The 22,354-nt window shown below is 55.3% G+C and overlaps 1 protein-coding gene across 1 annotated transcript in view; it reads right to left on the bottom strand.

The window, feature by feature from the left end:
• STX3 (syntaxin 3) overlaps positions 1-20,557 on the bottom strand; it is a 42,959-nt gene extending 22,402 nt beyond the window's left edge. Inside the window, exons 1-2 of the mRNA XM_068988453.1 lie at positions 20,497-20,557; positions 2,677-2,760 (exon numbers count right to left, since the gene is read on the bottom strand). Of these exons, the coding sequence (XP_068844554.1) occupies positions 2,677-2,760; positions 20,497-20,526 (114 nt within the window). The 5' untranslated portion in view covers positions 20,527-20,557. The remainder of the gene's footprint in view (positions 1-2,676; positions 2,761-20,496) is intronic.
• Between the last annotated feature and the right edge of the window lie 1,797 nt (positions 20,558-22,354).

Below are 22,354 nucleotides of genomic sequence, written 5' to 3'. Positions count from 1 at the left end.
GGAAAAATCTGCAGCCACATGGATGGACCTAGAGAGCGTCACACTGAGTGAAGTAAGTCAGACAGAGAAGGAGAAATACTGTGTGGCATCCCTTACATGTGGAGTCTAAAAGGAGACGTACAGATGAATTGACCCACAAAACAGACAGAGATTCACAGGCTCTGAGACCATGCTTATGGCTGCCGGGGGAGAATGGGGGGAAGGGAGAGTTAGGGAGTTTGGGACGGTCATGTGTGCTGTGGTGTACACATTTAAAACAATAACCAGCAAGGACCTACTGTGCAGCACATAAAACTCCGCTCAGTGTTACCCGGAGGCCTGTATTCAAGGGGAGTTTGGGGGAGAATGGTTACATGTATATGTATGGTTGAATCCCTTGCTATTCACCCAAAACTATCGCAATATTGTTAATCAGCTATGAATGTGAAGTGACACTTAGTCATGCCCAGCTCTTTTTAACCCTTGGACTGCAGCCTGTGTCCACAGAACTTGCAGGCAAGAATACTGGCATGGGCAGCCATTCCCTTCTCCAGGGGATCTTCCTGCACTGCAGGCAGATTCTTTACCCTCTGAGCCACCAGGGAAGCCCATTAATTAGCTACACCCCAATACAAAATAAAATGTTGAAAAAAAAAAAAAAAAAAGACATGTGCCCAAGATCACACAGTTAGTGGCAGATAAGGAATTAAGTCCAAAAGAATCATGCTCTTTCCAGCCAAGCATGCTGTCCCCTTCTCTACCTTAAATATGATGGGGCTTTTCTTTTTTTTTAAATGATAAAAAAGCATTTAACAAAGAGAAAGCAAGAAGAAAAGCAACAGCCCCGAAGACCTTGTTAAGTCTCCAAAAATAACTGCCCTCCATCTGGCGCTTTCCGGCTCAAATAATGCTTTCCAGATGTGCGATCCTCATGTGATCTCAAGGGAATCCTCCGGCCAGGCTTGAAAGGTAAGTTCTGCTGTTCCTGATTTCCAGAGCAGGGATTAAAGCCCAGCTGGGTTCAGGAACTGGCCCAAGGTCAACTGCTATTTAAAGGCTTGAGGGTAGACTCAGACCAGGTCGTAGAAACCAAGGCCCACCCATCTGCCCACCTCCCAAGGAACACTGCCTCTCGGGTCCCCTCTTACTGGGTTAAGAGAAAAGGGAGGACACCGTTATTGCAGAAAGTCCTGATCCTAGGAAAGAAGTCAATGTAACTGGTTCTCCAAGGCAAGACCAGGGCGATGGGCTGCAGTGACGTCACACAGCTCCTCACACCCACCCCCAGCACTGAACTGAAAGAGCTTTTCCTTCCAGTGTCCACACCTAGAACACTGGACCCATAAATAACTCAAGCATTGTCTGATCTCATTATGACTCCTCCAGCAAAGGGACGGGCCCCCCCTCAGGGAGGGTGGGGCGCAGTCTGGGCTAACTTCCCAATCAGGCGTGCACACGCTCACGCTCACCCTGAGCCCGCTCTGAGCCTCACAGATGAGTGGCGGGAGCCACCGAGCCCCGCTCCACTGAGAGGCGGACCAGAGGGCGGCTTTCCCACACCCACAGCCCGGAGGCCGAGAGGAACCCACACCTGCCCCGCAGAGAGAGCAGGACACCTCTTCAGATACAGCAACTAAAAGCCTAAGGAAGCCGCAGTATGGCGGCAGTGCACGCTGGAGCTGGAGCGCTTTGGTGTATGGCAGGTGCTCATGAACGTTTCAGAAACAGGAACCCGCTTAATCCTCCTAACAGTCCTTAGGGAATTATATTATCGGTCCCAGTGTACAGATAAAGAAAGCAAGCCTGGAAGGAATGTTCACAGAACGGCAGCTGTCAGAAGCAGGGCTGAGATGTTTTCTTACGGGTCATTCATTTTTAAAGCCTTAACTGAATTTGTTCCAATACTGCTTCTGTTTCATGCTTTGGTTTTTGAGTCATGGGGCACGTGGGATCTTAGGTCCCCGCCGACTGGGGAGGGAACCCACCTCCACTGCGCTGGAAGGTAAAGGCTCAGCCATCAGACTGCCAGGGGACGTCCCCAGGGCTGAGCTGCGAACCCAAGCTTCCCCGGCCCACAGCCTGCGTTTTTGTCCGTGATACATGCCCCCCTTCCCCAAGCTCTCCATCACTCACGTCTCCCATAGCACCTTCCAGCAGGAGCCTCTCCCTCAAAGGCCATGGGAATCTGTGCACACGGGCCACCCATTTCTGCCTCTGCCAAATTTCAAACTGGCGGTTTCTTGGTTTGTGAGTTGTTACCAGAATTAAGTCAAAGGGATTGAATTTTTGGTAACAACAATTCTGATCTATCTCAATTACAGGCCTAAAAATTCCATGAAATGCATTTTTCTTTTCTTTTCCTTACATTCGTGGCTGGGTGCCCTGGCTTGGTTCCCTATTTAAATTCTGTACTGTAGGAAGAAAGGGCATCATGAAAACGTCATCAGGAGCGTAAGGCTCTAACAGTGTCTCTTTGCTGCACATGGTTTGCCTTCTGCTGGGTTTCTCAGTGAGATTAGAAGCCCACGTCCTCCCCAGTAACAGGAGACTCTCCTTGCAGCCTCTCGGCCTGGCTCCCCTCCAGCAGAAGACTGGCTTTCCTCTGCTGCCCCTGAAAGACCTACGGGCTTTATTCTTGCCTAAGGAAGCTGTGGTTCCTTACGTCCATTCAGAAGAAACACACCGGAAGGCACCCACCTCGGAGAAGAACTCGTCCATGAAAGCTGTGTTGTCAACAGCGATCTCGACCTCGTCGGTGTCGTCATCCTGCGTCAGCTGCTTCTGTGAAGGACGAAAAGGACGAGGTGAGACCAAAACCCCCAGGAAGCACTGAACGCGCGCCAAGCACCGGGGGCTGTATCGGCAGTGCGCGCCTCACACACGGCCTGCAGACCGCAGAACAGCTCTGCGACGCATCAGCCTCTCATACGTGAGTTTAAACCCTAGCTCCCAAAGAGTGTGCATGTGTGTCGCCGAATCGCACCGGAACTTAATGCAACAACGTGAACCAGCTACGGGGAGCTCGGCTGGTGAAGGGTCCGCCCGAGGGCGGGAGGCCTGTGCTCGGTCGCCGGGTTGGGAAGATCCGCTGGAGAAGGAAAGACTACCCACTCTAATGTTCTGGCCTATGGACTATATCACAGAAAGTCAGACATGACTGAGCAACTTTCAATTAACTATAGCAAGAGAAAAAAAAGAAAAACCCCAATCAGTCGATCGACCCCAGCTTTCCTCGTCTATAAAGTGCTAATCGTAACACCACTTAAATCACAGGTTTGTTTACAAAATAAGTGACATGATGAATACGAGATACTTCTGCCTGGTGCCTGGTATACCGCCAGCACTCAGTAAACACCATGTTTCGGGGGCTGGTGATGACGGCATTGGTGCTGTTATTGTCACTTATCCCGGTTGGAGACTAAAACAGAGAGGCTAAGTAACTCGGCCAAAACCACACAGCTAGTGTTGGAGACGAGATTCCAGCCCGCCCTTCGGGTCTGGATCCCGTGTTTCTAACCTGCTCTCCACAACGTTCGGGTGCACGAACTCCGGCACCAGGGATATATGTATCAGAACAGTGCCGATTCGTCCAAAGCACCAGCTTAAAATCCTCACAGTGGGAGCAAACCTTTTCCTGTTTTCAGCAGCTACCTGTTGTAAAGGAAACGGCACCGCGAGAGCTCCCGGTCAGAGCTCGTGTTCACAGGAAACAGAGAGCCCTCCTGCAGCCTCCAGTGACCCCCAGTGACCCCAGCTTTCTGAGTCTCATTCAGCCACCTCTGCAGGACCACGAAGTGGCAGCAAAAGGAAGTGCCCCCATTCCCACCCGCCAGAGGGCCCGAGCTGCTTCTGCGTTCTCCCCAGACACCCCCCGGACTGCTGCAGCGCACACAGCGCCCCACCGCTAGGCACGAGGGAGAGGGGTGCCGGGGTGGAGGTGGCGAGGCGGGTGAACCTCGATCCTGGCTCTCCACCCGCTTCAGGGGCCCGTGGCCTCCTAAGCCAAGACGCGCCACTCTCAACACAGGACTCCAGGAGCAAGCAAGGCCACCAGGGCCCCGTTCCCTCCCCGGCCACCATCCCGGGAATGGTCTACGCCTGATGGAGTTCCTGGAACTCCCCAAGAGGTGGGGCTCTCCAGCCCTGAGGAGCCGCCTTTGACTGCCGCCCCCCTCATCTCGGGCTTCCCCAAGAGCTCGGTGGGTAAAGAATCTGCCTGCAATGAAGGAGACCCGGGTTCGATTCCTGGGTGGGGAAGATCCCCTGGAGGAGGAAACAGCAACCCACTCCAGTATTCCTGCCTGAAAAACCCCGTGGACAGAGGAGCCTGGTGGGCTGCAGTCCCTGGGGTCGCAGAGAGGCGGACACAGGTGAGAACTGAGCGCCCTCCACCTCGTTCTCTGGCGTGTCTGCAGCCCTCAGCAACCCGAGGGTCACAGCCTCGTGAAAGGACTTGGACGTCGAGAACGCCGCTCCGGCCCCGCGAGCACCTTCCTGCCATTTCCCAGGATTAAAAGTCCCAAAGCCTAGTGGCCCTGTGCCCAGGTAGGATGTTTCCTACCTAGAAAATCCCAGGCCCTTTCCTGAAACCAAATTCACTCCTTAAGAATTCAGTTAAGTACTGTTAGGTACTTAGATATTGTTTGATCAGGTACTGTCACCTCCTTCAGTATTCTTTAAGATTTTGTGTTCAAGAAAAGGAAAATAAAAGAGGGGGAAATGCCCCCAAAATGGTCTAAGGGGAAAAAAGAAGTCCTGAAGCCTAACAGAGCTCACAGGTCCCCTAAGATCTGGCTCCCACTCCCACTCTCCTGTTGGTTTAACTGAAGGGCGCCTGCTTTACAGAATCGTGTTGCTTTCTGGGAGCCCTCTGCACCAGCCACAGGCGCACACGCTGTCTTCTCTGTGGTGTGTCTCTGGGCAGGCGCTTGGAGCCCCTAACACGTTTCTGGACACGCCATGCTTTCATCTTGCCGGACTGCCATCCGAGGACTTCTTTCTGAAACGCATTTGTCCAGCTGGCAAAATTTCACTGAGCCTTTAAAATTCAATCTCGAACAAACTTCTGTCTCCCTGATCTGACACTCCCCCACCCCAACCCCCTGCAACATTTAAAACCTCCCTGAGCTCCCCATGCATTCTGTGCAAACCCTCTTCAGTCCCACCCCGCCCATATTAATCACCCCTTCACCTACCGATCCGCACCGACCTGAACTCCCGGAGGCCCGGGGCTGCCTTGGGCTCCTGGAGACTTGGAGTGTGTGCCTGCCCAGAACACCTTCCTTCGGGAAGGTACCTAACCTCGTCTACCTTCCCCACGATTCTGGGAAAGTTATCGGTGCCCACTCAGGCTCCCTGAGGATTCTGAATCGTGAAATGAACAGAACCAAAGCGCCCTCTAGCAACACCCAACAGAGATACTACCCTTATCTCCACCCTCCAAAGCCACTCCTCGGCTCAGAGCAAGCTCTACAGAGCTTCCAGTCTTCTTTCAACAGTATTCTTGTAATACTGCTTTTCACTTGTTCAGCCAGAAGCTTCTGTCACTTGCAATTAAAGTTGCTCCTGCTTGGACCTCCCTGGTGGCCCAGTGGATAAGACTCCGTGCTCCCAGCATGGCCATGCGTTCAATTAGAGATCTCGCAGGCCACACGGCAAGGCCAAAGGAAAAAAGTATGAAATGAAGTCAATTGTGGTGGCAGTGGTTTAATCGCTAAGTTGTGTCTGACTCTGGCGATCCTGTGGACTGTGGCCCGCCAGGCTCCTCTGTCCATGGGATTCTCCAGGCAAGGATACTGGAGCCGGCTGCCATTTCCTTCTCTGGGGGATCTGCCCAACCCTGGGATCGAGCCCTTGGCTCCCAGGTTGCAGGCAGGTTCTTTACAGCTGAGCCACCAGGGAGGCCCTGAAATTACTTGTACTTGTCATTAATTAACCTATTCTGAATGTATACCGAGCACGTACCACATACTGTAGATGTAACGAAAACTGAATCAACTTAGTTTAATAACTAACTCCCACTGAGACCAGCAGCCTGGATCCACCTAGCAGTCTCTAAAGTTTGAGATAAAATGCTGCTTTTACCAACTATCATCAATACCTGGGCATCTCAGTGGACTCCAGAGGGCTCCGTCTCCCAAGAAGGATCTCCAGGACCCTCGCTAGAAAACAGGAGCCCGACCTTCCCGCAGGAACGTGACTCGGCACAGCCCTGATGAGCGTCTGATAGAGACCCCCGCTGAGGGGAAACACCTCAGGCTTGTGATACACATGTAACTCACACACAAGACACACGGGTGTGCCCACTCAGTTTCATTCAAACAGGCAAATGTGATAAGGAAGTGAGATGAGGCTGCATCGTGGGGTGGACTCAGAGAAGTTTCTGGAAGCTGGGAACGACTGTGTCCCGGAGCACGGGAGGCAGGCTGAGCCCTCCATCATGATACGCACGAGAGTCCTGGCCTTCAGACAGGGACTCCCCACCTGCTGGCTTTGAGCAGGCACCTCCAGTGAGAGGGTGCCCAAACTGGGGAGAAAGCAGCCTTGGGTCACCCAGAGCTGCGGCTCAAGGCCTGTCATTATCACTTACCTGCTGTGAGGCCTGCAACAAGTTCTGACTGCTCTGCATTTTTCTGCTGCTAAGTGGCCACAACACCACAGACCCTGGGACTCCTAAGAGGCTCACCGGTGGGAAGCTTCGCACAGCACACAGGAGTGCCTAGTAAGTGTCTCTTTCCCCACCACCTAACTGTAAGGACGTGCAGTCTAAACGCACAGAAGTGCTCACATAAAGGCTTAGTCAAGGTCAATTCTGCAGCAGCAGGACCACCAGAGCTCGGTCAGTGACTCCCTCTCACGTTCATTGTGCCTGCGCGCTCAGTCATGTCTGACTCTGCGAGCCTGTGGACTGTAGCCCTCCAGGCTCCTCTGTCCATGCGACTTCCCAGGCAAGAATACTGGAGTGGGCTGCACGCTCTTCTCCAAGGGATCCTCCCAACCCAGGGATCAAACCCGCATCTCCCGCACTGGCAGGGTTGGAATCTTTACCACTGAGCCGCCCGGGAAACCCCCCTTCATGCTAGTCGCTGAGGCTCAATGACTCTTTATTTACTTGGCTCAACATCTCTGAGCCTCAGTTTCCTTACCTACAAAACAGGAGCACCAGTGCCCACCAGGGCTTTCGCGAGGATTCGATGAGACAGTCACTCTAAGTTCCTTACGCGATGAACAGCGCACGGCTGTGGCTGTTGTTCAGTCGCTCAGTCGTGTCTGGCTCTTTGCGACCCCGTGGACTGCAGCACGCCAGGCCTCCCTGTCCCTCACCATCTCCCGAAGTTTGCTCAGGTTCATGTCCCTTGCATCGGTGATGCCATCCAGCCATCTCAACCTCTGATGCCCTCTTCTCCTTCTGCCCTCAATCTTTCCCAACATCAGGGACTTTTCCAATGAGTCAGCTGTCTGCCTCTGATGACCAAAATACTGGCACGTGGTAACATCTCAATAAAACAACCACACGCAAGATCCAGCAAAGTCGTCTCTACAGCTTTTATCTGGGTCTCAGTGCTCTTAAACAGGAAAGAGCCAAAACAAGATACAGAACGTTAGAGCCGAAAGTAACCCTGCAGATTCTACCGTCAAATTCTCTCCCTTGAGAGATTCTCTCACCACAGCCCAAGACCGAATCACGAGTTATCGGAAGAGCCGGGAACAGAACCCAGGTTCCTTGACTCCCATCTTCCCAGGATGGGAAGCTTTTCCTACAGTTTTTCCCACTGCAGCGAGCTGCCCCCAGAAATGACAGCGACAGCAACAAAGTTCAGTCCAGATGAGACGATTCCAGGAAGCGGCCGCCAGCCCAGGTCGTCTGAGCCACATGACAGCGGGCCAGGGTTTCCCTGAGAACAGATCCAGCAGGTGCCGGGCGGGGGTCCTTCTCTCCAGACACATCCGTGCTCTCACAGGGGCCAGGGGGCCTCGGGAGCCCCAGGGCCAGCAAAGCACGTGAGGCGCCTTATCTCGGGCCGGCGGGGCTTCGCACCGCCTGGAAGGGCACTGGGGCATCTTTATCGAGGCGTGTGGCAACAGGAACGTTACAGCAGCTGCACCAGCGGCCGCAGCTGAAAACGCCTGCCACGCCACGTGCCCGCCACCCGCTTCCTCCTCCCTGACTCCTGCTCCTCGCCTGCCAGGAGACACGGCCGTGACGCGGCCACACTGAGCTCACCTCTGTCCCCCACCCCTCCGCCCCCGCCCGGGCCCCGGGCCCCGGGCCCCTCTCTGGAAACGGCGGGAGGAGGACGCAGACCCAGGGCTCGGCGCCACCCGCGATCCCGCCACCCAGCCTGGCCGCGCCTCGGCCGCTCCTCTGTCGGCTCAGCCTGTGGGCCCCCTTCGTGGGCTCCTTTCAGAGGAACCTCTGCCGCCCGCAGGGCCCTTGCCGTTTCAGTTGCTCGGGCGTGTCCGTCCCTGCCACCCCGTGGACTGGACCGCAGCCCGCCGGGCTCCTCTGTCCACGGGATTCTCAGGCAAGGATACTGGAGAGGTTTGCCGTGGCCTTCTTTGGGGCTCTTCCCGACGCGGGGATCGAACCCGCGTCTCCTCCTTGGCGGGTCTGCCGCCTGAGGAGCCCCCGGGAGGTGCTAGGTGGCCACCACCCTCTGGCTGAAAGCGGGGCTGAGACAGGGGCTGTGGGGGCCTCAGGCCGGCACTGGTCCCCACCAAGCCTCGGTTTTCTCACCAAGTAAGGAGCTTAGCTTTCCAGCGTGACTCTGTGGACCCCCAGGAGACCTCGGGGAAGCCTCAGAACCCCCCCGGGGAATCTGGCGGGGGGTCAAGCCTGCACCCCTGCCACCTGCAGAGCTCCACCTTCATCTGCTTCTTACACTGAGGCTGAAAACACGATTTTACTTTCAGAGCCAGGCCTCTTGCCAAGAGAGAAAAAGGAAGAAAAGAGAGAGAACGAGAGAAAGAAAGAGACACGCTTAGCCAGCAGGAACCCCACCAGAGCACAGGAATGGCGCTTTCTAAAGAAAAGGGAAAAAAGATGGGAGTCCCCTCCCTCCTTTCCAAGGTCAGGCGTGGCTGCGGCGTTCACCCGAGCCACCAGCAACTCCTGAAAGATCCTTCCGATCAGCGTCCCCCAGTGGGAGGGACAAAGAAACGGACAGAGGAAAAGGCCGCCCCAAATGCGGAGGTCTATGTTTACGGGCTCTCTGATGCCCCTCCCGCAGTGGGTGACAGAGAGAGGGAGACTCAGGAGTGCTCGGGAAAGTCTCGGGGTGAAGGAGATGATAACAGAAAGGGGGACCAGCAGCCCGGCCTGGGGAGGCGCGTCTGATCCCGATGTCCCCGCTGGGGAAGGACCGTGGTCGGCACGTCGGGCCCTGCAATTGCTTCCTCCTCCCGCATGGAAAGAGCTCTGTGCTTGGGAGACTCCCGTTCACAGACCCAGATCCTCACCCACTAAATCTGGCTCAAAGAGACAAGGACGTGTGATTCTCCTCGTCCCTACGGCCTACCTCCCCCACCCCCCGAGCCTCCCTTCCAGGATGAGGGGTTGTGGATTCCCAAGGACAAGTACCAGCACATCCAAGGACTCCAAACACACACACACCCCTGCCTGGGCCCAGCGTCTGGTTCCTCCAGTCTCTCTCCTCCAATGAAGAGAGCCAGAAAGTCTGAGTAAGTGTCAGCTCGCAGCAGGCACTCAGGGCTCTCTGTTCCCCATCTCAGGGTCCAAGGGACCTCCGTCAACGCCCCTTTGCCCTCCTAAACTGAAACCCTCCTGGGGCAGACGTTCCCCTTTCTGCCTCTTCCTAACGCCCTCCCGCTGAACCAAGAGGAAGCAACCACGCGAGAGCGGCTTCCTGGGTGAGCCGCACGCGCTCGCCTTCAAGATGCACTTCTGGCTGAACAGTCTGAGGCCAGAGCTGGCCCCATTTGGAAATAAAGACGCTGAGGAACAAACTCATCACCAGATAAGCCCAAGGCCACCGAGTCCCTGGACAACTGGGCAAGAGCCAAAGTCCCAGCTGACCGAGCCCCAGGCCTTCCACCGTCACGACGATAATGAGGGTACTTTGTTGCAGGTACTCTTGCGGTTTCAAAAGTCACCTTTGCTTCTCATGGCAACCCCAGGAGGGACACGTGTGACACCCCACTCACAGCTGAGACTACCACTCCATTCGGTTAAATGGCTCACCCCGGGTGACCCCGCTAATGAGGACCAGCGTCAGGGCTCAAATGCAGGGCTGCGGGAGCCGGGCCTCCCAGCTCTTACGCTCCACACTCTGTCTGAAGACGCCCTCCCCAGCCCGGCTCAGAAACACACCCACACTTATTTCAGGGACGCTGCAATGTCGGTGAAACTGAACTGGACTCGTCTACATGCAGGACTGAAAAAGATTCCAGTGCAGGGACTTTCCTGGTGGTCCAGTGGCTAAGACACTGAGCTCTCAATGCAGGGGCTTGGGTTCGATCCCTGGCCAGGGAGCCAAACCCCACAAGCTGCAACTAAGAATTCGCACACCACGTTAAAAGATCCCACCTGCCACAGCTAGGGCCTGGGGCAGCCAAATAAGTAGTGTTTCTAACCTTTTAAAGAAACATACTGGTGTGCATAAGCCCACAGATGTGCGGGTTTGCAGAGACACCCATGACTGCCTGCGTTGGAGACCCAGCCGCGTGACCTTAAGCGAGTGGCTCGGCCTCTCTGAGACTCAGCGCCCTGTGTGCAGCCTGAGTAGCTGCCCCCAGAGCTGTCGTGCGGGTCGAATGAGTGAATGTGTGTGAAGTGTTTCGAGCAACGCGGGTGCAGAGTGAACTCCCAAGACCGTGCCATGCTACCGGCTTTCACGAACATGAGTTTCTGCTAAAGACGCAACTCTGATGCCAGTTCTCAGGTGACAGCAGGTCCCCTAGAATGGACTGACATGTGGCTCGTTTATGTGAATGAAGCCATCTCTCTACACGTGCATTTACAGAAATAGGGCTCTCTGTAACCTTTGCTTCTGCCAATTCTCAAAAATGTCGACCTTTACTCCTCATCATTCATTTCTAAACAGTTTGTCGTTTCCGTTTTGGTTTCTTCTGAGCCCACGAGTTATTTAGAAAAGTAGGCAAACTCTCTAAATCAGTTCAGTTCAATTACTCAGTCACGGCCGACTCTGCGGCCCCGTGGACCACAGCACGCCAGGCCTCCCTGTCCACCACCGACTCCCGGAATCCACCCAAACTCATGTCCATCGAGTCGGTGATGCCATCCAACCATCTCATCCTCTGTCGTCCCTTTCTCCTCCCGCCTTCAATCTTTCCCAGCATCAGGGTCTTTTCCAATGAGTCAGTTCTTTCTAAACATATTAATAATTAAAATCTTCAAAGTGGGTAAACCTAAGGAGACCTATTACTGTATAGTTAATTTCTAACTTTATTACATCGTCATCAGGGAACAAGTCCTATGTGACTTATATTCTGTGAAATTCAGCGTTTCATCTGTGTGTTAGCCCACGGTCAGAATGTGTTAATCGTCTGTGAAGCTTGAAAGGATCCTGCACGCCCTTTGCTGGACACAGAGCTCATCGAAGCTTCACCCACCACGTGCCGCATTCACTCCGCTGCTTTGGACCGGCAGGCCTTGAGCAAGATCCAGGGAAGGAGTAGCGATGAGAGATGGAAGGCCATCTAAAGAGAGGAAGGAGGAAACAGCAAAAGCACCGAGCGGGGAGACGTCATCCACACTGACGAGCAATCTGTGATCAGGGAAGTTAACTCACCCAGAACCACGCGGCCAATAAGGGACAAATGCACCCCTGCGTGGCCCAACCCCTGGTCACAGTGGGTTATTTCAGACAAAGAGCTGGGGTCTCAAAACCAAGGGGCTCGCCCACAACGTTCTTCTCGTTCAGAAGGTCCCATCCAGAGTCACAGACCCGTCTGTCCACTCGCTCAGCCTGTGGCACTGACTGATCGTCTCTCGTCTCCAATAGCACAGACCGGACTGGGCACCCTGCTCTCCCCGGAGCCTCACGGTCTCAGACGCGAGGCACTCAGGACGCTCCGTCACCACGTGGAGGGAGATGACAGCCCTCAGTCCCAGGGGCTGACGCCCAGGCGAGGACGGGGCATCAGAGGACGCGTGGCAAGGTGACTCCTGGGGAAACGGCAAAGGATGCCTGCAGGAAGGCATCTGGGGTGGGAAGGCCACCCCCTCTTCCTGCTGTCCCTCTCACCCCAGGAGCATTCAGGGAGATTCAAAGGTGAAGCCTTTGCTTCCTCTCCCCTACCCCTACGTTTCTCCACACTTCCCTGGCTTCCTGCCCTCCCCCAACCCCATCGACACCCCACACCCCTCAGCATCCCGCTGCCAAGGACACAGGGAAGAGGGAGGGACTTGCACTGTCTGCCTCCCTCAGCCTCAGCCTCCTCCCCAACTTGCTGTCAGCCTCTGTCCCCCAAGCCCTCCCCCCCAGGATGCTCCGAGAGCACGGCACACCAACGGTTGTAAAAGTGAAAGTCCCTCAGTTACATCCGACTCTTTGAGACCCCATGGACTATACAGCCCACGGAATTCTCCAGGCCAGAATGCTGGAGTGCATAGCCTATCGCTTCTCCAGGGGGTCTCCCTCACCCAGGGACCAAACCCAGGTCCCTTGCATTGCAGGCAAATTCTTTACCGTCTGAGCCACCAGGGAGGCCCAGGAGTGCTGGCAGTCACTGAGCAACCCACCTGCGAGGAGGACTCTAAGGCACGGGCCTGGGACTTCTCTGGTGGTCCAGTAGGTAAGACTCTGCAGTTCCAACCCAGGGGCTTCAGGTTTGATCCCTGGTCAGGGAAGTAAGATCCCGCATGCCAGCGTGTGGTTAAGAAATAACTAAAGATGAGACCAGAGCCTAAGACATGGGTCTCAAATTTACCAAGGCATTTAATCTCTGCAAGAATCTTCTGGGGACCCTCCCCACCTTACAGCTGAGAAAACCAAAGCATAAAGGCGCCAAGCAACCTCCCCAGACCCTGCAGACTGAGCACCAGAGCCGGGAGGAGGGCGGGCCGCTGGACGCAGATCCCTGAGGTCCATCACCCTGGAGAGATGCACCTTAACAGCAACTGCCGCCGCCCAGCCACAGCCCTGGTCCCCCAGAAATGCACATCCAAAGCGCTAACACACAGAGGCTGTGCCAAAGAGGCCGTGATGAGAAGACTGAGAGACCGTCCCAGCTCAGAGGACGCTGAGGGAACAGGACGACTCAACGCAGCGTGGTGCCCTGGGTGGGACCGCAGGCCAGAGGGAGGACCATCCGTGGGAAAACGAGTAGAACCCACAAAAAGCCTGGAGTTGAGCGGCGACCAACGCACCGAGGTCGGTTTCCCAGTTTAGACACGTGTCCCATCACAGCGTGAGACGTTGACAACGGGAGAAACCTGTAGGCAGGAACTCTCTGTACTATCTTTGCAACCCTTCTGCCAGTCTAAAATTAGTCTAGCATGAAACACATATTCCTACAAAAAGCAAGCTCACTGCCTTCCTGCGGGTTCCCTGACCCAGGCAGCCAAACAAACCCAGACAGCATACGCTCCACTGATCTCTTTAGGTGGGGGGTGAGCCTCTCTCAAGTTTCCACATGCAGACAGGGGAGCGTTGCCATGGAAATGGCCCAGCCAGGAAACAGGCTGACCCAACAGCAGAGAGGGGAGGAAGTTGCAGAGAGGCCTGACATAAAACGCTGGAGATAAGGCCCCCTCGGGACTGCTGAACCTCCCAGCAAGTCCATCTGCTGTCGCAGCTCAGCTGCTCAATCGTGTCTGACTCTGCGACCCCATGGACTGCAGCACGCCAGGCCTCCCTGTCCACCACCGACTCCCGCAGTTTACTCAAACTCATGTCCATCGAGTCAGTGATGCCATCCAACCATCTCATCCTCTGTCGTCCCCTTCTCCTCCCACCGTCAATCTTTCCCAGCATCAGGAGCTTTTCCAATGAGTCAGCTCTTCGCATCAGGTGGCCAAAGTATCGGAGTTTCAGTTTCAACATCAGTCCTTCCAGTGAATATTCAGGGTTGATTTCCTTTAGGATGGACTGGTTGGATCTCCTTGCAGTCCAAGGGACTCTCAAGAGTCTCATCCAACAGAACAGTTTGAAAGCATCAATTCTTCGATGCTCAGCCTTCCTTGTGGTCTAACTCTCATATTCGTACATGACCACTGGAAAAGCCATAGGCTTACAGCTTCCTGGGCTGTGGGAGTGTGGTCTGGACTCTCACAGAGGGCTTCACTGGCAGGCAGCTTCTAAAACCGTAACAGTACGTGGCTGCTTCTACATATCAACAAAAATACGGAGTTTGTGGAGGCTCCGGGAAGGCCTGCTGAATGCCGTCAGCTCAGATCCGGAACCTTCCCTGCAGCGGCGACACTGGTAGCGAGCCTTCAGGGAAGCGTGAGACCTCCCAGGGGAGCACCGAGGTGGCTGGGTTCTCACCGTGATGCCCGCACGGCCTCCTTTGCGGTCTTCCTGAAAGGGGACAGCCCTCCACAAGGAGGAGGGCTGGAAGTTCAGGTACAGGGAGGAGCCCTGGAACTCACCCATCCTCATCCTTAGAGGTGGAACCAGCGACCTCTGGCTTCATTAGCAAATCCACGGGTTCCAGAGTAAATGCTGCACTTCAAGCGGGTCAAGTTTCACTAACCCAGAGGGGATGGACCCAGAAGGGTAAGTCCCAGTGAAGAATAAGGTGTGTAAGGGCCAAGATGTTAGTGATCAGTCGACAGACAGTTTACCGTGCGGAAGGGTGCGGGTCCCGTCTGCCACCACGCCAAGGGGCACACAAGGCAGCTGGGGAGGCAGCCAGCGACAGTAACAGATGAGCAAGAGGGGCTCGCCCAGCTCCTGATCTCACCACTCGAACCTCGGGCCCATCTGAGCCTCAGTTCCCTCACGTGTAAGATGGGAATACTATACCACCACCTTGCCTTGCAGGGCGGAGAGGATTAGACACACACACATCCTTTCCAACAGGAAGCAGCAGCTCAATCAATGACCATCGTTACCAGAGTTGATGTGCTGAGGTGACTCCAACCAGTCTTAGACCCGTGGGTCTGAGAGACAACAGGTCTTAGGGGACTAAGGAGTCCAACTCATAAAAGACGGATGGAAGGTGCTTTCAAGCCCACGCCGTGGTAAGAAAAAAAAAGAAAAGAAAAAACCCACTGACAATAGAAGAGAAATATTCTGCTCTGAAGCAACGTGCAACCCACCAGGGCTGCTGGCAGGCAGGGGACAGGTCCCAGGCTGTGTTTCAGGAGTGTTACCTGCAAGGAGCAAGCCTGGGAAGACGGGCAGGAATTTTGCCAAACGGGGAAGGGACCCTAAAGGGAGGGAAGACAGCACGCTCGAGCATGTCCCCCCCTCCCCCCGCAACCACAGGAGTAAAAATAGAACTAATCGCCTTCCCCCAGCCCCGCATTCTCTCTCTGACCTCTGGCTGCTGGGCCTGTAATCCCTCGCAATCCCTGTCACTCCCGTCTCAGCTGCACCGCCGTCTGCTCACCCGGGGCAGCTCTCCCAACCCCGGGACAGCTCTCCCAGGGAGCGAATCCGGCCAGGGAGACAGGGGAGGCAGGAAGGAACCCCAACCACTAGAAACCTTCAAAGGGGAAGCATGGCCCCTGTTCTGACGGTTGTACGACCGATGTGACCATGCTCCTGGGGCACTCATATGGGGAACTTCAAAATGGGAAGGAGGCCAGGGACAAGCCCTGCAGGACACAAGACCGAACAGAGAGCGAAAAGTCGGTCTGGTCTTCAGCGCCTCAGGTGGCGATGTCATTCGCGCATCCTGATCGGCTCTGTGGAGGACCCGGTAAACCCGAGATGTTTCCAGCTCTCTGGACACGCATCCCAAGTCCATGACCTCCGTTCCACACATTGCTGCCGCTCTGTGAGCAGGATCAACCTTGAAGTTGCTGTTGTTCAGTGGCTCAGTCGTGTCCAACTCTTTGTGACCCCGTGGACTGCAGCACGCCAGGCCTCCCTGTCCATCACCAACTCCCGAAGTTTACCCAAACTCATGTCCATCCAGTCGGTGATGCCATCCAACCATCTCATCCCCTGTCATCCCCTTCTCCTGCCTTCAATCTTTCCCAGCATCAGGGGCTTTTCCAATGAGTCAGCTCCTCGCAGCAGGTGGCCAAAGTACTGGAGTTTCAGCTTCAGCGTCAGTCCTTCCAATGAATATTCAGGTTTGATTTCCTTTAGGATTGACAGGTTTGATCTCCTTGCAGTCCTAGGGGCTCTCAAGAGTCTTCTCCAACACCACAGTTCGAAAGCATCAATTCTTCGGTGCTCAGCCTTCCATATGGTCTAAGCCTCACATCCACACATGACTACTGGAAAAACCATAGTTTCAACTAGAAAAACCTTTGTCGGCAAAGTGATGCCTGCTGTTTAATATGCTGTCTAGTTTGGTCATAACTTTTCTTCCAAGGAGTAAGCGTCTTTTAATTTCATGGCTGCAGTCACTGTCCATGGTGATTCTGGAGCCAAGAAAATAAAGTCTGACACTGTTTCCATTTGATGCTGGGAGTCTGCTTTTCATGGGCCATATCCCTTTGTTTCCCCTATACAACCACGTGTTCTTTCAGACCAGGGCTTTGTATAAGCACTCTGCCTAGAATTCCCTGGTGGTCCAGGGCTTAAGACCTGGCTCTTTCACTGCTGTGACCTGGGTTCAATCCCTGGTTGGGGAACTATTATTAATAAGATCCCACACGCCTTGTAGAATGGCCAAAAATAAAAAAACTCTACATATCAAGATGCCCAGCAGAGGCAGGCAGAGGTTAAAAAGCACGAATAGTGGTGTCTCTGTGAAGCCCAAAGGGAGAATGGGTGAGAAGTTGCAGGATCTTTGCGCTTCTTCTAAGGAGCCTCTCCAGCCTCTGAACAGAGCAGATTTCAGTCTCAACAAGGACTCAAGCGGAAGCACCACTTCTGGGAAGAGCCCCCAGGCCCTAAAGCCCCAACGCTAGGGACCAGCCCACGAGGTCTTCAAGGAGTTATTTCCGTCTCAAGGACGGGATCATAGGTCTGTTCCTCATATGCCTCCATCGCTGACTGTGATCCCCAAGGCCCAGCAACTTGTGTCCCTCGGCACCAATTCCCACCCTCGCTCGGGAGCCTCTGGGAGGGCGGGGACATAGAAGGTGCTGGCTGAACACTGGCTGAATGAAACCAGGGCCGGGCAAGAGGCTCCGGGACGGGAAGGGTCTGGACTCAGCGGATCCAAAGTTCAGCAGCTGAGACCTCGGCAGGAACTGCCTGGTGAGACAGGCTGGGCGTGGGCACCACAGCTCCCGGCCAGCCTGACGTCACCAAGGGCAGGCTTCTGGGCCGGCCTGCCAGGAGGAGAAGGGCAACAGATGGGTAAGTCGCAGACAGTGACTGCGGCAGCAGGAAGGGGCACCCTTCAGGGAAGGTGCTGCTCCCAGCCCGTCTGTCTGGGGAACTTGAGTTGACTGCCCTGGGTGATTATCAGGGATTATCTCATTTCACCCTCAGTGACCCTGAGGGGAGGGTGCGGTGATCCTCTGAGTGCTTGGAACAGGCTCCCAGTGAAGCCCTTTTAGAAACACACATCCTCAGGGTTGATGGAGACGTTGAACCTCCTCACGGGCTGCCCCCCTTTCCAAGAAGGCGCAAATTCCTACAATAGTCAACATCCCAGCAAGCCTCCCTCCCAGGTCCCACCAGCCTGGCCCCGCCTTGGGCAGCTCACAAACGCCTTCGCCAGGGCTTCCCTGGGTGGCTCTGGGGTAAAGAATCCACCTGCCAATGCAGGAGACACAAGTTCGATCCCTGGCCCAGGAAGATCCCACAGGCCTCAGAGGAACGAGGCCCGGGCGCTGCATCTACTGAGCCTGTGCTCCAGAAGCCGCGGAGTCGCGATACTGAACGCACACGCTTCAGATGCTGGAGCCCACGGTCTGCAAGGGAGAAGCCGCTGCGGAGAGAAGCCGGCGCACCACAGCGGGAGAGGCGCCGCCGCTCACGGCAGCTCCAGGAGAGCTCTGGCAGCAACAAAGGCCCAGCAGAGTCAGTAAATAAGCAACTAAAAAAAAAAAATGCTTTCTAGAGTCATCAGCCTCCTGGCTTCACTATTCTCCTCCTATCCACGTGGAGCAGCACTAACGCCCCGCACAGGGCGGCTCTTCAGCTGTCTGGGGGCAGGTCACTCTCCGCGGGCCCCAGGGTTTAGAAAGATCCCGGCTCACAGAGATCGCACTGCCGCTCAGGGTGAAACTGGCTTTGAGCAGGTTAGCAAACCCTGACAAAAGGAATCAGAGAGGGAAGATGGCAACGGTGTTGCCGTGAAGGGGCGCGCGCTCTCCCCGGGAGTAAGGAGGGGCTGGCCAGGGGAGGTGAGCTAGAAGCCAAAACCCACCGAAACCTTAACACTACCAGTCTTCAAGGAAAACGTTAACGTTGCTGGAAGGGACTCGGAGATCCACCGAGCTCCACCTGTGCTACAAAGCGGCGCGAGAGGAGCGGTGAGGCGCAGCGACAGCGAGGAGCAGACGCTCGGCGGCAAAGCCACAGTCAGAACCTCCTGAACCCGAGCCCCGCGCGAGCCCCGGCCTCTCTGCACGGCGCCGTCATGCATCCCCCTGCTCCACGAGGCCGCACCCCCAGCCTCACAGCTCCGTCTACAATCTCACTCCCACCGCGCTCCCGGGAGGAAAAGCGAGAGACGCAGCATTGGCGCCATTTTACAGACGGTAACACTGAGGCTCGGAGAAACAAAGGGACTTGCTTGGGTTCCTCCCAACAAGCTGAATCTATACTTGGGACTCAGAGCTCAACTGAGGCTCTCTGCTGTCTGTTGAAAGGGCATCTTGCCCTGGAAATGGACTTCCTCACTTAAGGAAGGGCACTGCCTCTCCCGCCGACCAGCTCTGCACCACCCCATGACTGCAGATTGTGCTGGACCGGTGATCTTCAACGCCACGCTCTGCTTTGCTCTCTGCCTCTGGGGCAAAGGCTCAGGGGGAGGTCAGGAGCCTGGCTCCTCCCTGGATCGGGGCTCCCGTTCGCCCCGTGACCCGGGGCATCCGTCCTCCCCAGGCTGAGCTCTAGTCTTCCACTCTTTACACACAGAGGCAGCCACTCCTGCTCTGTCATTTCAGGGATGTTGCGAGACTCAGACGACAAAGGGCAAGGAGGCGGCACGGCGGCTGACACCCACCACCAGTGACCATCCCCTCCCCTCCCCTGCCTCCAGCGCAGCCCTACTGCGAGAGGTGAAAGGGTCAGGAAGGTCTCGGCTCGGGCGAGGGCAGGGAAAGGAAACAGCTGGGACCTCAGCCCAGCACTCCCTCACGCTTGCTCAAGGCTTCACTTTTCCGAGGAGATTTTCAGTGACCGGCGTGAGGTTCACCAGTGCTTAGTGCTGGGTGCCCCACGCAACGTAAAAGGCTGTGCGAGCTCTCTCGGTTTTAGTCCTCAGGAATACCCATTTCACAGATGACAAAACTTAGGCTCCAAGGTCAGGGGCAGAGCTGGTAGGCAGTGGAGCCGGGAGGCAACCCCTCTATCCAGACCCCTGTTGCTCAGACTTCGTTCAGTGTGCGCATGATCACCTGGAGAGATTTATGGATAATCAGATTCTGATTCCCTCACTCTGGAGGCAGGCCTAAGCGGCCGCGCCTCCCACAAGCTCCCAAGTAGATGGGACGACATTGCATCAAGGGCTAGATCTTAAATTCCCCTAAGATAGAGCCTGAGTCACCCAATCCCCAGGGCGTAGCACTGGGTTTGCCCATAGAGAACACTCAGTAATTACTTATTCAACGAGTCAATGAATATTGCGCGCAAAACCCCATGCTTTAAAGACCCTTTCTCTATACTAAGCCCGATTACATCATCCGATCTCAACACAAATCTCTAGGGTACCATTAACCTTCCTTCCTTCGACAGACAAGGAAACAAGTTCAAAGGAGTAGGCTGCCTAAGGTTTCGCCGCTTTTACGCAGCAGGGCTGGAAGCCGACTCCCTTCAGACCCTCGGCTCTGATCACAGCCGTCCCACGGATGCGGGTCGCAGGCGGGGGGATTAATAATTACAGACAGCTGGGGGCGCCGAGGCGCTGAACATCGCTGGACCAGATCAGCTCACGGTCAGGCGGTCGCCCACGGGAGCTGCTCTCTCTGGGGCGAGGGCAGCGGGCTCAGCGCCCCCCAAGGGGAGAGAGACGAGGGGCGCCCGGAGGCGGCGGGGCCGGGCGCAGCGCCCGGCAGCGGCGAGCAGGCGGTGCGCGCCCCCGACCTTCACGGGGAGCCCCTCTGGACGCCCCCGCGGACCCCGGCCCTCGACAGACGCCGTCCAGCCGGGCGGGGCACGGGCGTCCAGGGAGGGCGCCGCCCGGCGACGCATCGGCGGCAGGCGACCCGGGAGGGGGCTGCGCGCGTCCCGCTCGGGGAGAGCAGGCCTGGGCCCGGGGCCGGAGGAAGCCGCCCGCCCGCCCCCGACTCACGGCCTTCAGCTGCTCCAGCCGGTCCTTCATCCTGGCGCCGGGGCCGGGGCCCAGGTGAGCGGCCGGAAGAGGCGGCGGCCCGGCGAGAAGGAGCGTCCGCGGCCCCGCGAGGCCCGCCCGCGCTCCCGACGCGGCTCCGGGGGCGCGGCTCCGGCGGCCGCGCGCCCTCACCTGGGCCGCGCCCCGCCCTTAAAGGGCCCGCGCCCCGCCCTTAAAGGGCCCGCGCCCGGGCCGAGGGGCGGTCCCGCCTGGGTGCGGGCGCTCGGTCGTGTACGACTCTCTGCGACCCCACGACTGCAGCACGCCAGGCCTCCCTGTCCATCACCAACTCCCAGAGCTTGTTCAAACTCATGTCCGTTAAGTCGGTGATGCCATCCAGCCATCTCAACCTCTGCTGGCCCCTTCGCCTCCCGGCTTCAGTCCTTCCCAGCAGCAGGGTCTTTTCAAATGAGTCAGCTCTTCGTGACCAAAGTACGGAATTTCAGCTTCAACATCATCCTTCCAATGAATATTCAAGACTGATTTCCTTTAGGATGGACTGGTTGGATCTCCTTGCAGCCCAAGGGACTCTCTAGAGTCTTCTCCAACACCACAGTTCAAAAGCATCAGTCCTTCAGTGCTCAGCTTTCTTCACAGTCCAACTCTCACATCCATACATGACCACTGGAAAAACCATAGCCTTGACTAGACAGACCTTTGTTGGCAAAGTAATGTCTCTGCTTTGTAATATACTGTCTAGGTTGGTCATAACTTTCCATCCAAGGAGTAAGCACCTTTTAATTTCATGGCTGCAGTCACCATCTGCACTGATTTAGGAGCCCCAAAAAATAAAGTCTCTCACTGTTTCCGTTGTTTTCCCCTCTTTGCCATAAGGTAATGGGACCAGATGTCATGATCTTCGTTTTCTGAATGTTGAGTTTCAAGCCAACTTTTTCACTCTCCTCTTTCACTTTCATCAACAGGCTTTTTAGTTCCTCTTCATTTTCTGCCATAAGGGTGGTGTCATCTACATATCTGAAGTTATTGATATTTCTCCTGGCAACCTTGATTCCAGCTTGTGCTTCTTCCAGCCCAGCGTTTCTCATGATGTACTCTGCATATAAGTTAAATAAGCAGGGTGACAATATACAGCCTTGACATACTCCTTTCCCAATTTGGAACCAGCCTGTTGTTCCATGTCCAGTTCTAACTGTTGCTTCCTGACCTGCATACAGATTTCTCAAGAGATAGGTCAGGTCAGGTCCGACAGGTCAGGTGGTCTGGTATTCCCATCTCTTCCAGAATTTTCCACATTTTGTTGTGATCCACAGAGTGAAAGGCCTTGGCATTATCAATAAAGCAGAAGTAGATGTTTTTCTGGAACTCTCTTGCTTTCTCAGTGATCCAACGGATGTTGGCAATTTGATCTCTGGTTCCTCCAACTTGAACATCTGAAAGTTCACCGTTCGCATACTGCTGAAGCCTGGCTCGGAGAATTTTGAGCATTTCTTTGCTAGCATGTGAGATGAGTGCAATTGTGTGGTAGTTTGAGCATTCTTTGGCATTGCCTGTCTTTGGGATTGGCATGAAAACTGACCTTTTCCAGTCCTGTGGCCACTGCTGAGTTTTCCAAATTTGCTGGCATATTGAGTGCAGCACTTTCACAGCATCATCTTTTAGGATTTGAAATAGCTTAACTGGAATTCCATTATGTCCACTAGCTTTGTTCGTATCAGTGGAAATAACTCCAGAAAGAATGAAGAGACAGAGCCAAAGCAAAAACAACACCCAGTTGTGGATGTGACCGGTGAAGGAAGTAAATTCCGATGCTGTAAAAACCAATACTGCATAGGAACCTGGAATGTTAGGTCCATGAATC

The sequence above is a fragment of the Capricornis sumatraensis genome, chromosome 16, assembly GCF_032405125.1.
Source record: "Capricornis sumatraensis isolate serow.1 chromosome 16, serow.2, whole genome shotgun sequence".
Taxonomy (NCBI): domain Eukaryota; kingdom Metazoa; phylum Chordata; class Mammalia; order Artiodactyla; family Bovidae; genus Capricornis; species Capricornis sumatraensis.
Note: the sequence above shows the minus strand (reverse complement) of the source record. Positions and strands in the feature narration are given on the sequence as shown.